The sequence below is a fragment of the Malus sylvestris genome, chromosome 13, assembly GCF_916048215.2.
Source record: "Malus sylvestris chromosome 13, drMalSylv7.2, whole genome shotgun sequence".
Classification (NCBI taxonomy): domain Eukaryota; kingdom Viridiplantae; phylum Streptophyta; class Magnoliopsida; order Rosales; family Rosaceae; genus Malus; species Malus sylvestris.
The window spans coordinates 10,538,171-10,555,642 of record NC_062272.1 but is presented as its reverse complement, the minus strand read 5'-3'; the positions used below and the strand labels follow the sequence as shown (position 1 = coordinate 10,555,642).

General features: G+C 37.5%; 1 protein-coding gene across 1 annotated transcript; it reads left to right on the top strand.

Annotated features, from left to right (window-relative positions):
* The first annotated feature begins 7,540 nt into the window (after nt 1-7,540).
* Nucleotides 7,541-9,732, top strand: LOC126595172 (uncharacterized). The gene is made up of 6 exons (XM_050261557.1): nt 7,541-7,629; nt 7,711-7,840; nt 8,039-8,208; nt 8,349-8,640; nt 9,138-9,301; nt 9,371-9,732. Exons 1-6 carry the CDS (start codon nt 7,602-7,604, stop codon nt 9,523-9,525), a joined length of 939 nt encoding a protein of 312 aa, XP_050117514.1. The 5' UTR covers nt 7,541-7,601; the 3' UTR covers nt 9,526-9,732.
* The last annotated feature ends 7,740 nt before the right edge of the window (nt 9,733-17,472 follow it).

The window sequence follows — 17,472 nt, the reverse complement described above, 5'->3', positions numbered from 1 at the left end:
GCATGTATTTTTATTTATTTTTCTTTAAATTAATTGCCCGACGACTAGTTCGTCGGGCACATTAGCACATTATTTTTGTCGGGTCAAGTTGGTAAACGCACTTTAAGCAATGAAAATTAAAATCTTATCGAGCAAATGTTTCAGGGATGGGTTTTGTGCGACAAACTTGACCCGACGAATGTTTGCCAGGTAAAACCTGGGTGACGAAATAGTGTTTGACCCGATGAAATCCTTTCGTCTAAAAAGGGGTTTTTTTTGTAATGTTTATGAGTGTAAAATAGGGAAGCAAAACTAATATACCGGAGATCAATAAACCAAGTTTCAAGGATAAGCTCCTTCTCTGTCTCAATCAATTAACGAATATTTCCTGAGCAAAAACCAAAAAGGAAAACTAATGAAAATGATTTAAAAACTTTGAGTTTTAACGATAAAAACAAAATAAAGGGTAAAGTGAATAGTATAATGATAGACTTTTTAGTGTAAAAATGTGGTTTTTCATTAAAGTGACTGATATCGAAACCTTTTCGTTAAAGTTCGTAAACCAAAAAAGATAGCAGTTTTTTTTTTTTTTTTTTCAACTGCAAACACAAATTCAACACTGTTGTTTCTAACCTCTTCACATCAAGGGTAGCTTTGACCAAGCTGTAGGTAAGATGCGTCGTGTTCAAAACTGGTGCTGCTTCCATTAGAATTTAGGGACTACAAATTCCAACGATGAGTCTTTGAAGGCCGAATTACTGGACAATGAATGAAAGAGAAAAGGAGAAAATCAAAAAGAAAAAGTTAAAGCAAAAAAGAAAAAGTTGAAGTTGACTTCTAATACTCTCCTCAGGCTGGAGAGATTTGTCAATGTCACAGACATACGAGTTAGTACATCACGTGTTACTATATAAATGATAAACTATATGTGTTAAAAAGTTAATAACTTAAAAAAAAAAATTTCCCACCACTTACATAAAAACACGTGGTGCACTACCCGTGTTCCCATCACAATGAAAAATTTCTCCTCAAGCTGATCAAGGAGATTGACTGTTTCAAAGCTTGGATAGAAGTCGATGAAATTGAGTCATGGGTAGGGCCTTGGTGAGAACATCAGCAAGTTGATCATGGTTGCAAGGATAATGAGTTTGAATCGTTTGGGATTAAACTTTCTTTCGAATGAATGACAATTGACTTCGATATGCTTAGAGCATCTCCAAGGGAGATGTTAAATTCAAAACATCAAATTTAAATTTGATGGCTTATGTAACAATTTGGCATCTTCATTTATTTTATGTTTCTTTGTTATTATTTTAACCTTGATATACTATAAATTGACGCTTCTCTCCTCACTGCCAATTTTGACGACATGGAGGCAATGTGCATTGGTGCTTGATTGTCACAAACAAGGTTTTAAAAGACGCTAGGCACTATTCGGGCAGTGGGCTGGGGCCTAGCGCCTAGGCGGCTAGGCGGGATCTAGACGGGCGCCTAGGTGGATTAGACAGATTTAAATAAATCCATTATATTTCGTGTAAATAATTGTCTGTTTATACTTAATATATATAATTTTATCATAAACTACAAAATAGAATGACATATGTATTATGAAGTATTAGAACATAATGAAAACATGGGAAATAAGCATATAATGTGTGCTCATTTAAGTATTCGACAAATCTCTTACAACTTATTAAAAAAAATTAAATGCAAATTAAAAGTTATTTATTTTCTGTCTAAGTGAGTTGCAACCTAGGCAGGTCTGGATGGGTGCCTAGGCGGTCTAGGTGGGCACCTGAGTTGGTCTAGGCACCCTTTCTTAATTTTCAAACATCTAGACATTAATTGGGGCGGTGGCCAGTCACCTAGTGCCTAGGCAGTGCTAGGCGGGGATTTTTAGAACAGTAGTCACAAACAACCCTGTGCACAGTATAGTTCGGTTCGAGATAGAGGTGTAACCAAAATCGAAAACGAAACAAATCTTAGTACTGGTACGATACGGTGTATGGGGGTGGAACTGAAGGTGTGTGGAACCGTTCGGTACCAGTTCGGAGATGGTTTCGATTTTGGGCTGCAATGACAGAAAATTCGCAGAAATTTCTGGTTGGATTTGGGATTAGTGAGCTTCAAAATTCCCAAAACTTTCAATTGGCAAAATGATGAACTATGATTGGCTTGATTGCTTCACAGGTTAGGTGCACAACAAAGTAAAATGAAAGGTTTCTACATTGTTGAATTATTAGTTTGTTTTTTGTCATGCTTTGGGATTGGAGCGTGACAACTTTAATGATATCTTTTTTTTTTTTTTTTGGTTGTTTCTGTTTTTTTGTTTTTGTTTTGCAACTGATCATATCATAAACAAAGCCATAAGGTCGAGGAAACATGGAAAGCCGGCAATCGGCAAGCAAAGGTACACAACCATGAAGACAGAGAAAACAAACGACACCATCGCAAAAAGCAAGGGTCTGACCCTACCCTCACACAAAATAAACTAAGTCGGGGGGGGGGGTGCAAGGTAAACCATCTTTATTTAGAATTATTATAAATAAAGATAGGGGCTTATTTACCCAGACAGAGTCGCGCATCTCTGGAACCTGGTGCGACGCAACAGAATCCGCCGCATCATTTCTCGATCTTGGTATCCAGGACCATCTGCATGTATGCATTGAGGCACCAATGTCTAACAAACGGGTTAGCACATGGAAAGCCTCCCAAGTCGCTTTGCTAATCGATTCCTTTAACCAAGTGATGATAGACAGAGAGTCGGATTCCATAACAACTTGGGTCAAATTTTCTTGCCGAGCTAGAAGACAACCTTCAAGCACAGCGAGAGCCTCATAAGCCGGTATGAAGTTCTTGTACATTTTCATTAGAGCGAGGGTTATTATTGAAAGAAAAAAATGAGAAAAACAAAAAGAAAAAGTTGACAGCTAAGCATGGGTGACCCACTGGGAAGTTCTCGTGTGAGTTCCCAGAAACAAAACCATGAGGGCGTGGCCGGGGCTTGATAAGCTCATATTTATATATATTTTACATCAAATTCACTTGTCTTTTCTTAGTTAGTTCCTTATATTTTTGAGCTATTTACTTTGTTTTTGTGTTTAGTAGGATTTGCCAAGCAAAGAAAAGAAAAATAGCACAAGTTGGATATTAAGTGACAAATTCGTCAAAACTGCCTGTGCAGGTCAGCTGACTTTGGAAGCAAGTTGCGAAAAGCTCAGAATGAATTAGAGAATGAGCCTTATATGCTTAGAAAGCTACGGATGTATATTTTCTGGAGCATTTTGCAGATTGTTAATAACATTTTTGTAGAAGCAGTTATGGCCGTTTTAACACTGAAAGGTTTCCAAGACGCTGTACAGTTTGTAACTGCATTGAAGGCAATAAATCCAATAAAACTTGCAGCCAAGAACAAGCCAGCTGACATCTCCTCAAATATCAGATGAAATGGAATTAAAGATGAGGATTAAGTGGGAGTAATTGGCATAAAGGTTGCCCAAAGAGTTACAATTGTTTTACAATTTCCTCTCACTTATTGTCATCACTAAATGGCTGTTAGTGGGGTGAGTTATGGAGCAGAAATGGGGCAGCAAGCATGGGCATAAAGGCTGCAGGTTGCAGCAGCAAAGGAGAGGTTCTTTAGAGAAAAAAAGATAGAAAAAAAAGGAAGGAAGGGGGGAGGAAGCCTCGGTCAATTTCTTTCGGTTCTATCTTATCAAACTCATGTCTATCTTTTGTTTTAACTTAAGGATTGTGTGTAACTAAATTTTTAGTAGTTAGGGGCTGTTTTGAAGCCCCGAATATGATTACAATTTTGTTATGACATTTCGTTAAATTATTTTTATGAATGGATGAAACTTGGTTCACTACTTGTCTCATTGACGAATTCTTTATTTGTTTTCTATGGATGCATACGTAGTAAGCATATATAGGATTCTAATGCTATGAGTATGTGTGTGCATGCCCTTGTCGAATGAGGACCTACATATGTTCTAAAGTAGTACTTGTTAATTGCGATTAACATGTGAACCAATTTCTAGGATAAGTAAGACAACGCCAGTACTTACGATGCCTTGTGATGACTCAAACTCTTTTCGTTCTTAATGATTTCTACTTGTTAAATCTATGAACACGCCATTCTAGATTGCATGCTAGGGACTAAGTTAAGTTGAAAACGCCATTCTCTTAACATACTACGTAAGAAAGAGTAATAGGTTGAGTTCTAACATTGAGCTAACTTGAGCATCTTCATCCGGAAATAAAAGAAATTTGAATGAAATATAACATGTTTGCATGATTATTTGGTGGTGGATAGCAATACCCCTAACTCGTTTTTCTTAATTTGTGAACTACATAAAATTTGTTTCTATCCTGTTTTTGTTCGATTTAATTTAAATAGCAAATCAACTCCAAAAATCTCAAAAATTTGTAGAAGTGTAGCTCTGTGTGTAGTGTCTTCATATAAAATTTCGTAGAATTTAGATAAGTGTAAGTCGGTCTAATAATTATTTTTCGGTGGCTGGTCAGTAGGGACATCAACCAGTTTTTGGTGACATTTTAAGTAGTTAGATAAAACAATCTTCTGCGGGAAAGACCCTTATTTTCATATGCTACAATTGACAAATCTTAGTGTTAATAAGAAAAATCAATAGGACATTTGTGTGCTACTTTGTAGTGTGCTTTTAATCCTATCAGGGCTCAAAGAGGACAATATCGTGCTACGACGGAGCCTGTCCTGGATGTGACATAATAGTATCAGAGCCACTATGCCGTTCGGTGCAAGTGTGCCAATGAGGACGTCGGGCCCCTAAGGAGGGTGGATTGTAACATCCCACATCGACCAACGGAAAGAGGATGATGTGTCTTATATGTACATGCCCACCTCCATATAGCAGGAGACCTTTTGGGGACTCACTGGCTTCCGATTCCATTGGAACTCCGAAGTTAAGCGAGTTCGGACGAGAGCATTCCTAGGATGGGTGACCCCCTGTGAAGTTCTTGTGTGAGTTCCCAAAAACAAAACCGTAAGGGTGTAGCTGGGGCCCAAAGCAGACAATATCGTACTACGGCAGAGTCAAGACTGGGATGTAACACCTACAATCCTAGTTTTTTATATGCACATGCTTCAGCTTCTGAACCACTCACCTTGATTCCCCATGTTCATAACTTTCTGCGTAGTACTTCTCTTTGAATTATGGCACAAACAATTGCAAATGATAGAAGCTCAGTCAATGCGAAGATCTTCATAGTCTGAGTTTAGACTAGCCAATAATTGCAAGATCTCATCTTCTTCAACCCTTTTAAGTAGAACAAAACTTACCTTCTTGTTGAAGTGCATCAATATCCTCTTGAGTTGGAAGACTCGAGCAGAAGTATTTTGGTTTCTATACATCTCTTTGACTGCTTTCCATGGTTGAAGAGAAGTGTGAAATCGCGTCCTGGTCCCCGGATTTCACTATCCAAATTTTTTGTATTTCTTATTTTTGGGAATTTGATTTAATTTTCGTTAATTTAAGAGTTATAAAGCTTGGTTTTTTGTAATTAGTCATTAAAAATCCGTAGACCTTTCGGGTCACTCTTAAAATTTTCGAATAGAGCTTGATCCACGAACATGTAGATGAAAATTGTGCATGAATCGGAGTTGTAACCAAAGAAAAATAAGCAAGCAAAGGTAGAGGCAATTTCATCATTTGGAATGCTATATAAAGATGGCTCCCTCTACCCACGTTCGACCTGGTCACTGGGCAGCTTTTCAGGCACCGTTTCCGACAGATCAGACGACAAAAATTGTCGTTACCACCACCATTCGGTTCGTCTCCCTCTCACAATCACAATCCAACAACCTTTGTTTCGTTTGGTTTCAGTTCGTGGCGGTTTGAAACCGCCGTTTTTTCTCAAGCTTCCCAGCCAATGATCTTCCATCTACGACTACTCATACATCCCCCACCACCAAGACACTCACTTGGGTTTGGCCTACAAAACCCAAACATCAGACCAGCCATCGAAGCGATTGCGGCGAAGTGGCGACTATTTCGGCCACCCCTGGCTTCCATGGCAGTTTTCACCGGCTTTTGTCCACATTCAAACTCTAGCAAAGTATGATTGGCTTGATCCTTCACAGGCAAGTAGGCAGTCTAACCCTAAGGTTAGGTGTAGCCACAAAATAAATGAAAAGTTCATATGCGGTTGAACTATTGGTTTGTTTTTGGTCATGTCTCGGGATCCGAGTATATAATGACATGTATTGTCGAACTTGATGTTAAATAATTTTGGGAACGGTTTGAAGTGTGAAAGGTACTGAAAATTTCAAGGATGAAATTTCTATACGGGGGAGGTTGTGAAATCGTGTCCCCATGTTTCACTAGTATTTTTGAATAGAGCTCGATTCCATGAACACGTAGGCAAAAATCGTGTGCGACTTGGATGTTATTGAAACGTTATTTGTTGTTGAATGTAAAACTATGAGTTGTCTGGAACTCTATGTTTTCATGCTAGATAATGCCATGAGAGTTTTTGGAAGTCATTGCAAATAAAAGATTTTTAGTGCTAACAAAATGATGAACTACGATTGGCTTGATCTCTTAACAGAGCATGTTAGCAGTCTAACCCTAAGGTTAGGTGCAGCAACAAAGTAAAATGAAAAGCTTCTACGCTGTTAAACCATTGGTTTGCTTTCTGTCGTATATCGGGATAGGAGCGTGACAACTTTAATAATATCTGAGCTTAGGTATTAGGTTCTCTTACCTTTTCATTAAAGTGAAAACTATGAGTGAAGAAAAAAGAAGAAACTAAAAGAAAAGGTTGACAGCAAAGCAAAAGTAAAAAGTTAAAGCAAAAGTAAAAAGTTAAAGCAAAAAATAAAAAGTTGAAATTGGCTTCCAATATTTCTCAATAGAGCCGCAAAGCTGTGCCTAAATCTATTATCGCAACAGCAGTAACTGAGAACGTTTTCGTATTCTTCTATTATCGCAAAGCAGTGCCTAGACTCTAACTAGTTCAGTGCCTCAATGTAGCCAATTCAAAGTTTCAAATTTTCATTTTAATGGGCATGAATATTGCCTCATTGTGCTTGGGAAGAAGAAAGGTTTGCCTGATTTGTGTGGGAACTTGAAGAAAGACCTTTGTATGGATTGAAGATTAAAGTGTACGCGTATTCATTTATACAATCTTTTCACTTTCAAATTTTACCAAATCCACGGTATCCACAATGGCACAATTTATGAAGCCATTGAGTAGTTGCTTTCTTTTTTTTAGTAATGAATTGGAAAAGAAAGAGATTGCACACCGAGTTTATTAGACTTAGTACAGTACAGAGATGAAAAGATATATTTCGTCCAATGTGCAGGAAGCTCGTTGCATGTAGAGATTTTTCAATTTGTCTAGAATGCGGGATGATACGCTACATGTCATTATACAATTGGAGGAAAGTTTTTTTTTTTTTTTTTTTTTTTTTTTTCAAGTGTATTATGACATGTGGTGTACCACCCTGTGTTCCGGACACACTGAAAAATCTCTACATTGAATTCCTTCTCTAATAACATTATATATTGGTAAGCCCCTCTTGAAGCAAAAGTTAATTGTTTAGCCTTAACAGTTGTTTAATCAATTTCAATTTTATTGCCATGGCTTGTTATCTCTTTCAACAAAATGGTTAAATACTTTATCTGTTTTATGTTACTGGTTTTAGTCTAAAACAATATGTGCTTGCATTAACACTATTTTTTGTTTCAGGGTTTTCGACATCATTTTCAGATTCACCTCCAACTCATTACGCTCTAAAAATCCGGTCGTTTTCAGTGCTAACCAAAACTTCAGCGGACGAATATGAGTCGGGAGAATTTGAAGCTGGAGGATACAAATGGTAAATCCCTCATTATATCATCTGCTAAAATTTGAGTTTAATATCATCTTCTGCAAACTTATGTTTCACTCTCACTATCTGACATTAGTTCTATGACATTTTCTTTTTTGTAATGCAATAATGTGTTTCGTATATCATGTGCTGTGCATGTAAACTGGTAAAAATAAAATGTTAGCCATACTGCATGTTTGCTCTCAGGAAACTAGTGCTCTACCCGAATGGAAACAAGAAGAAAAATGTCGAAGACCACATCTCTGTTTACTTGGAAATGGTTGGAGCTGATTCACTTCAGACTGGATATGAAGTATATGTTGATTTCAGGTTCTTTTTGCTTGATCAGAATAAAGGCATGTTTCTGGTTCTTCAAGGTACATATTACCTACTTCACAAGTTAATTCCCATCAAGTGTTCATATTCATAGACCCGAAATTTTTCTTGTTTGAATTGAAAATTGCAATGCTCCCTGCTCATTTTCTGATCATTATTTTTTACCTTGTGTATTCCATAGATGCCAATAAAAAGGAAAAATGTTTCCATGCGATGATGCGTTATTCGGGATTTGATAAGCTTATCACTCTTACATCATTTACTAATCCTTCCAACGGATATGTCATTGATGATAATTGTGTGATTGGAGCTGAGGTCTTTGTTTGTAAAGAAAGAAGAGCTGGCAAAGGAGAGTCAATCTCGAAGATCAAGGATGCTGTTAAGTGCAAGCATGTTTGGAAGGTTGAGAACGTTTCAAAGTTAGGTGCTGAGTGCCGCCAATCAGAACCATTCACTGCTGGAGAACGGAAATGGTATCTCTGCTAGGCCCTTTATATTAATACCCTTAATAAGAGAATTTTAAATTTTCAATCCACTATATAATCTCTTGTCACTCATCTTGTTTTACCTGCAATGATAAACGAAAGGATATGAACTTTGAGTTTCAAACTATATATGCTATTTTAACTACATAACTTTCGCAATAGATGTGGTCGATCACTGTAAAACTTGATTTTTTTTCCTTTTATTTTTTATTTTTTTATTTTTTGTAAAAACTCGACTATACAAGGGGAATTTTATTAATAACAAAAAAAGAAGTTACACCTAATCAGGAGGAACATAAACCTAAACTCTCATAACAAAAATACATGTAAAGAAGGGGATCACTATAAAACTTGCTGAAATTTAGCTTCCCATGTAGGAGTTTGCTCTTTTAATTCAATCCCCAAGATGTGAGATGAATTGGGCCCCATCCCAAATAATGAGAGATATGTAATAAAAAGTCATCATATCCTTCCTAATGTTGCAGGAAGATAAGTCTCTATCCCAAGGGAAATAACCTTGGAAAGGGAACTCACATATCTCTTTACTTGGAATTGGATGATCCCGAAAAACTTGCTGGTTCCAAAGTATTTGCAGAGTTTTCCCTGCTCATTGTCGATCGAATGTATGCCAAACAAGAGGGCCAAAAAGGTAAAGATTGTCCTATTTTAGTGTTTAATTGTATGCATCCTTCATAACATCAGGGTGTATTTTGTGTAGCTAACGTCTGGTTCAGTACCTCAAAGTCGGATTGGGGCTGGCCTAAGTTCATTTCGTTGGCCACCTTGAATCAGGCAGGCAATGGGTTTTTGGTGAAGGATACTTGCATAGTGGAGGCAGAGGTCGCTGTCCATGGAATTGTAACTGCACTGTAGGCGGCATGTCGTTTGTTTTGGCTGTTGCTAAAATGATGTTACGATTGAAAGGACTAAAGGCCTTGTCACTGTGCATGATGTTGTAAAAGCACTGTCTAGATGTGGGTGTACCATAGTTCTAAAATCCTCGTTCACCAAATGACTTGTGATTGAAGGGTATTTTGTTGTTTTTAATTAATTATGGCTGAAGTTTGTGATTTTTGCGAATTGGAAGGCCGGTTTTCTTCTTTATAAGTATGTTATGCATAAAACATATTGAACCATTGGCATGCACATTTTTGACATTTCACCTCGTCGTGTGAGGTCGGTTAAGACTAATAAATAGGCAACCTTTATTCAGAGACAGTGAGCTGTTTGGTTTAGCAACAGCCAAAACATTCAGCTCAAAGTTCACATAGCCTCGATGTATCTCTCTGTGTCCCGGCCGGTTCAAATTTCAAACCCTCCCTCCCTTTTAGTGTTAATTAATGTAGAAGGTCGCTTATAATAAAAACAAAAACAAAATATTTCGAGTCGCTCAAGTAGCATCTCAGTGTTTAGCAAAAAAAAAAAAAAAAAAAACTTGTTTGGATTATGATATTCGGTAATAGAAAGCAACATTAATAGAAATTAAAATTACTTATGTGCTGTAACAACATTCCGATGTATTATTCTTTGGAGATCATAAGTAACATGACAATGACTGTAACGATAATGATGATGTTGTCAATAATTGTGATACATCTCATTGTTTATTTGTTTTCTAACTGCTATGAATATATTTAACATTCTTTTTTGACTGAACGAAAACGTTAACTGTGTTTTGTATTAAGTTCCTTGTTAACTTTGGGATCTAATTATGTTCTTTTGTTAACAACTTTTTGCACAGTTCCATTCTCTAAACAAATCTTTTTAAAAACGCCTCTCACGCGTTAGGCGTCATCTTCCCCCTATGTAATCAAAATGATAAGAATTCACTTTGTTTTTCAAATTTTCAATTAGGTAACAAGGGCACCTCTTGAAGCAAAGGAAAATTGTTTTACTTCCATGGCTAGTCTTAATTTCGACCATGATGGCTGATGAGTCGATTTCATATTTTATATTTGATCCTATTCTTAGTATATTTAAGTAATTATTTTGGTGAAATTTTGATATTTTGAATTATATTTACAATGTAGGACATTCAACTTCCTCTTGAGCAAAAAGTGATCAAACAGACGAATTTGGAGTGATTCCAATTGGAGGATGTTCGTGTATCTCTCAACTTGTTCGTGTCAAAGTTTCAGATTTTTCTATCATGCGGTTTATTTATGACGATGAAATAAAGGAGCAGGGCGCAGTGATGTTAAAGTGACGTTTTGGGCTTAATTGGGCTTTTTGGCATCCATGATGATGTCTTTTGGGTTTTGATGCCCCTGACATTATGTTCGAGACATCTCAAACTTTCATTCTAGTTGTTTTGGGCCTGTTTTGGGGCCCTGAAGATCCAGAAATGTGGCTTATTTGTGGCTGGGCAGATTTCCCATATTTGATTAGGATTATGTTTCTCAGTTTCTCTAAAGTTATTATGTTTCCTATTTTTAGAAGACATTTTCTAGTAAGGATATTAATTGTGTAGTAGTATAAATAAGGCTTTTTAACCATTAGGGTTTTGGGGAGGGGAGAACGCATAAATTTTGAAGAACTTTGCTAGGCTTTGAGGATTTGTATTCTTATTTCAAGGTGTTTTCTATCCTCGTTTATAATAATATTTTGTTTTAAGATTGTTCGTAACTAATTTTCTTAGGCCATGAGCCTTAGCAAGTATATACAATTTCTTTTCAACTTACTTATGGTTCTATGCATGCAAGTTTGAATTATTAATCACCGTGTTTAAATTATTTACTTGTCTTAATGCTTGATAACCATTATGATATTTAGAAAAGTAATTTAATGCAATTTTGGTTGGAGTTAGGGTCCTTAAAATTGACAAAGTGACACGTCCCAACCCAAATATCCTTACATACCAGGTAGGCACGTGCTGGCCGACACCTAAGGGTGACAAAGCCATTTTAAACATGCTTACTAATAAAAGATATTGTTGACCGTAAAACTACCAAACCTACGTGGCGCGCAGGCCGAGTAATTAATGAGCTAACTATGTCTTTTGGTTATATGCGGGGCGTGCCAACTCGACGGTCGAGCTTGGCCGGTGAGTAAAATGAGTTGATGTTGCATTGAGCGAGCTGTTGGCTTCTTGATCTTGCAACTGCGGTCGAGGAAGGAACATGTCTCGGCATTTGGGTTCCAGAGCCTGAAGACAAGGCTACTAGTTCTGCGAAGTTCACAAATAATCAGCGCCGGGTTCGGTTATAGTGATTATATTCGTAAGAGTATAAGCATGCCGAACTGGTAGCAAACTATATAGACACAAGTACTTAAAATAGATGTATGTCTTGATGGTGAATGTGGTTCGGCTGTCAGGATGCCGAACTCTAAAACTTACTTGTGAATATCCTATCATAAAACAACTCGGCATTCAATGTGCCGAGCCCAGTAACTTGTAACACCTCACTTCGCCGAGAAGGCTAATAAGATGACTTCTGCCAATAAGGATTCAAGAATCCTTCTCGACTGAAACTTGGATAGGTAACCAGTCGGTCTCAACGCAGTGCTGTTTATCTAAACTGAAGGTGCTTTGCGGCCGGCTGATTCTACGGCAACAGTGCTATTTATCCAAATTGAAGATATTCACCGGTTGCCTTCACAGTGCTATTTATCCAAACTGAAGATGTGTCGGCGAAAAAGAAAATAAAAATCTCAAGGTTGTTAAGAGGTTTCACGTAAAGCGAGAGTTTGTGCAGGGCAGTTTGTGTGTTGAGTTGAAGAGGGTTTTCCTGTTGCCACTGCCTCTGTATTTATAGCAAGTCTCCTTGATCTCCAATCCAATAGAGACATTTTCTAAATATACTCCTAAAAACAATAACTGATGTTATCTTTAATATATTTCAGCAAAAATCTCCCTAGTCTCCTTATGCTTGTGTACTTTTACAAGAGGAACAACATGTGTCCCTTTGAAATCTCGAAGTGCCCCTTCACACGGCATGCATACTGTGCTCCCATCATCAATTCTTATCACTCCAAACTCATCTGACAATGCCCATCACCATGCAAAAAGGCCTAGCCTATCCAGGTTTCTCATCTCATCATTATCCAAGACCATCAAATCCTAGGCTTATCACATCATCATAATCCCATCACCTTTAAACCATGCATGCATCCTGATCAAATGAATTTCAAGTGTATTGCTTCCAAGTGCCGTCAGACATCCCAAATCAATTCGAACTGTATTGTTTGGTTGGGATATAATTCGCATCTTATTTATCTGGTTTAACAAGATGCAAATAATTCATATTAAAAGATAATTATTACGATAAAAACCATAATATTATCCTTTAACAATAGTAAAATTTTCTTCACTTTTTCATCCGACGGTTGGGAGCTATGCTCACTCAACGGCCTTGATTGCACGGGCCGATGGTGTAAATTTGGGTCCAAACATTGCCCCCCAGTTTCCTTGAACTTTGGCTCATAAGCCGAATGGTTAAGGAAATTAAGTGTTCGTAACCAACAAAATCCCATCGTATCGCTGAAAAAGAAACTTTGGTCCTTGGCAATAACATGTCTGTTATGCTAACGATGTGGTCTTCCTTGACTGCTACAATTCTATACAAGGCTCGGTGACTTTGCCAAAAAAACCTTCTAATTACTTCAACCATCCAACTCATACGATCGAATTGAAAATGGGGTCGAGAAAAACAGGCCGAGAAGAACCTGATTCTTGGTAGCTCGGCCTGTCACCCATCATGAATGTTGCAATCACCTTTTCTGAAACGATCACATGTTGACAGCTCGACCAAGTTTGGCATGTCATTCAACCATCCACCCCTCAGCATTATATATATAACCAAGGCCATAAAAAACAAAATCAAATCTTGGCCTATTGGCCTATTTTGTCTAACTTGGAATGATGTTGTCAGCCAAGCATATTTCTATCACATTTTATTTTTTCTGTCTCCCAGCTTCACCAAATAATCTCCTCTAAACTCACCGAATAACATCCTTATTTCTCTGATGCTTTTGTAAGTCCAAAAACTCGAAGAAATTCGGGGAAAACCAAAACAAGTGTCTCCATTGAGATTGGGGGCCGAGACAAACCACTATTGGCAGCTTGGCCTATCATCAATCAAAGTCAGCAACGCAGCAATCATGGCAGCACACATTACACAAACACTATTTCATGTAAGCATATATATATGGACACCACTAGTGCCCGAGGAACATCATTGTTGGTCGAAGACATCAAAGGGTCTTATATAAAATTTGTCGAGGAACATCATCGCTGGTCGAGGACATCAGAGGGTCTTATATAAAAATGGCTGAGGAACATGTAGGTAATTAATATTTGCTTGGTGGGCATATATATATATATATATTTAATGATGATTCACGCCACAAGTTATGTCCCCTAGTTTCCTGGCCTTCAAAAATGGTGATTTGAATGATGATTCACGCCATATCATCTCACTATGCCCCCAGTTTCAAAAGTTATGTCCATAAATTTGGTCACATAACTTGGAAAGTATGCCTCGACGAGTTGGCTGAGTTCGGCCTAAAAAAAAACTTTCTGCACTGAGTATCAGATTTCACCAAGCAGCTCCTTTATATATACTCATTCTCAGCAAGATTAAGTCTGATCCGCCCATCATATCGCTTGTGCCCCCTTTATTCTTCTTTCTTGTTGTTGTTTTTTTTATTTTTTATTTATTTTTTATATTTATTTTAAACAAAAGAGAATCAGAAGGAGGCCAACAATGCTTTATTCCAAGCTGAGATATTTTTACATCAAAATTTTCACTTTGAGTTCGCTTTAAGCCAAATAAAGAATCATTTCGACATACTTTTGACTTGGCGAAATATTTTTTATTCTCAGCCGCCAAATGTGTCAAACAATTATTAAGCCCCTCGGGCATAATAATTTTGCCAATTTCGGCTTTTAACTCAAACAACTTAGCCGAACAGGATTTCTCCATATTGGCTTTATCGCCAATAACCATATCGACTGTCATGGTTTCGAGGTCTAAAACCATGTCTTGGCTTTGTTCGTCATTAGAATACTCTTCTGACGAATCATTTTCTGAGTTGATTTTTGGCTCAGAAACTTGAACTTTTTCTTCTAGGCTTACCAAACTTTTAGTCTCGACCGAAAAAACAGGTGGCCTAAGTTCTTCTTCGGCCGTCTTAGCAATTTCCTGAGTCAGAATTTTGATTGTGGTCGGAACGAAAAATTGCACCTCGGTCTTTTGATCCAACCATTCTTCAAATGGAATTGATCTGTAGTTCGAAATGTAAGGAAAACGTTCTTCATCTAGCCAAGCATTAAATTGAGCCTTGTCTTCGTTTACCCATTGCTCTTGTAGGGTAACATGAGCTTTTATTCTCAACATGTAAGCGAATGATTTTTGCCTGGTTCTCACACCACGAAGAACTTTTACCGCTTCCCATGATCTTTTATCCTCCTCAAGGCGTTTTCTATCCTCTTTAAGATGTTTTGTACCCTCTTCATTGTTTCTTTTCAATTGCGCAAGAAGCTCGTGCAATTGGCTAAATGAAGCTGGATTGGAATCTTGATATATTATATGAACTTCGTAGTTTTAACATAGGGTCCCACCGGGCATGCCAACATGTTAACCCTAAAAACTACCAAACCTATGTGGCGTGCAGGCTGAGTAATTAATGAACTAACTACGTCATTCAGTTATGTGTGGGGGGTGCCAACTCGATGGCCGAGCTCTGCCGGTAAGTAAAAGTATAAACACGCTGAACTGACACCAAACTATACAGACACCGGGTTCAGTCATGGTGATTATATTCGTAAGAGTATAAACACGCTGAACTGACACCAAACTATACAGACACAAGTACTCAAAAGAGATGTATGTCTTGATGGTGAAGGTGGTTCGGCCGTCAGAATGCCGAACTCTAAAACTTACTTATGAATATCCTATCATAAAACAACTTAGCGTTTAAAGTGCCGAGCCCAGTAACTTGTAACACCTCACATCACCGAGAAGGCTAATGAGATGACATCTGCCAATAAGGATTCAAGAATCCTTCTCCACTGAGACTTGGATAGTTAACCAGTCGGTCTCGACGCAGTGCTGTTTATCCAAACTGAAGGTGCTTCACGACCGGCTGATTCTACGGCAATAGTGCTGTTTATCCAAACTGAAGATGTTTGCTGGTTGCCTTCATAGTGCTGTTTATCCAAATTGAAGATGTGTTGGCGAAAAAGAAAATAAAAATCTCAAGGTTGTTGAGAGGTTTCGCAGGGCAGTTTGTGTGTTGAGTTGGAGAGGGTTTTCCTGTTGCCATTGCCTCTGTATTTATAGCAAGTCTCATTGATCGCCAATCCAATAGAGACATTTTCTGAATATACTCCCAAAAACAATAACTGATATTATCTTTAATATATTTCGGCAAAAATCTCCATAGTCTCCTTATGCATGTGTACTTTAACAAGAGGAACAACATGTGTCCATTTGAAATCTCGAAGTGCCATTTCACACGGCATGCATACTGTGCTCCCATCATCAATTCTTATCATTCCAAACTCATCTGACAATGCTCATCACCATGCAAAAGGCCTAGCCTATCTAGGTTTCTCATCTCATCATTATCCAAGACCATTAAATCCTAAGCTTATCACATCATCATAATCCCATCACCTTTAAACCATGCATGCATCCTGATCAAATGAATTTCAAATTCATTTTTAGCTTCCAAGTGCCGTCAGACATCCAAAATCAATTCGAACTATACTGCTTGCTTGGGATATAATTCGCATCCTATTTATCTGGTTTAACAAGATGCAAATAATTCATATTAAAAGATAATTATTATGATAAATACCATAATATTATCCTTTAACAATAATAAAATTATCTTCACTTTTTCAACCGACGGTTGGGAGCTATGCTCACTCAACGGCCTTGATTGCACGGGGCTGATGATGTAAATTTAGGTCCAAACAAATATGTAATTAGCAAGATTAAGCCAAAGCAGAAATGTGTTCAGAGCATACACCTACTAAAAATAATATGGAAGAATTACTAGGAAAAGATACAAACGAAGAAATGATACCTATACTGAGAAGACTCGAGTATACCTATGTTGTAGAGTCTTGACGCTAGGATCATGTGCCTTGATCCTGACTCCTGAGGGGTTGCAAAAACCGAAAAGGTGAGATGACCAAATTTTATATTAACCATACTAATAATAGCAAAACATTTTATTTATGAACATAATAACCCCCTGTTTTGAAAACACATATAATACTACATAATAGGTTTTTTTGAAAACCCTAGCATACCGTGCAAAATATTCATAAAACATCTGTGAATCGTAACCGTGATGTACATAACTAGGGGTATCATAGTCACCCGAAGGTAGTACCTGTCCATCACCCAAAGGTGAAGCTGAATAACTTGTCCATCACCCGAAGGTGAAGCTGAATAACATGTCCAACACCTGAAGGTGAAGTTGTATAAAATAGCATACATCCACATCGACACTAGCCGTGGCTAGTGAAGCTGTCCGACACTATTTTCGGCAGGGAAGCTAAGGGTATAACATATATCATATCTCACTCCTCCATCATTTGTGTCTTATGGCCATAGACATCTATACCTGTGGTGTGCGGATGTGCTGTATGATAACCCACTAGGTAAGTACCAAAAACATATCTCAAAATCTCGTATCACACATCAGAGCTCAAAAGTTCAAACCTCGTCTCATAAATCCATAATAAACATATACGTGAATCCATAGAATTTCATAACCAAAAATCTAATGATTCATAACCTTTGGTAATATATAAATCCGATAAATCATAATTATTCCGTAAAAGCAATCTAAATAAATCATAAG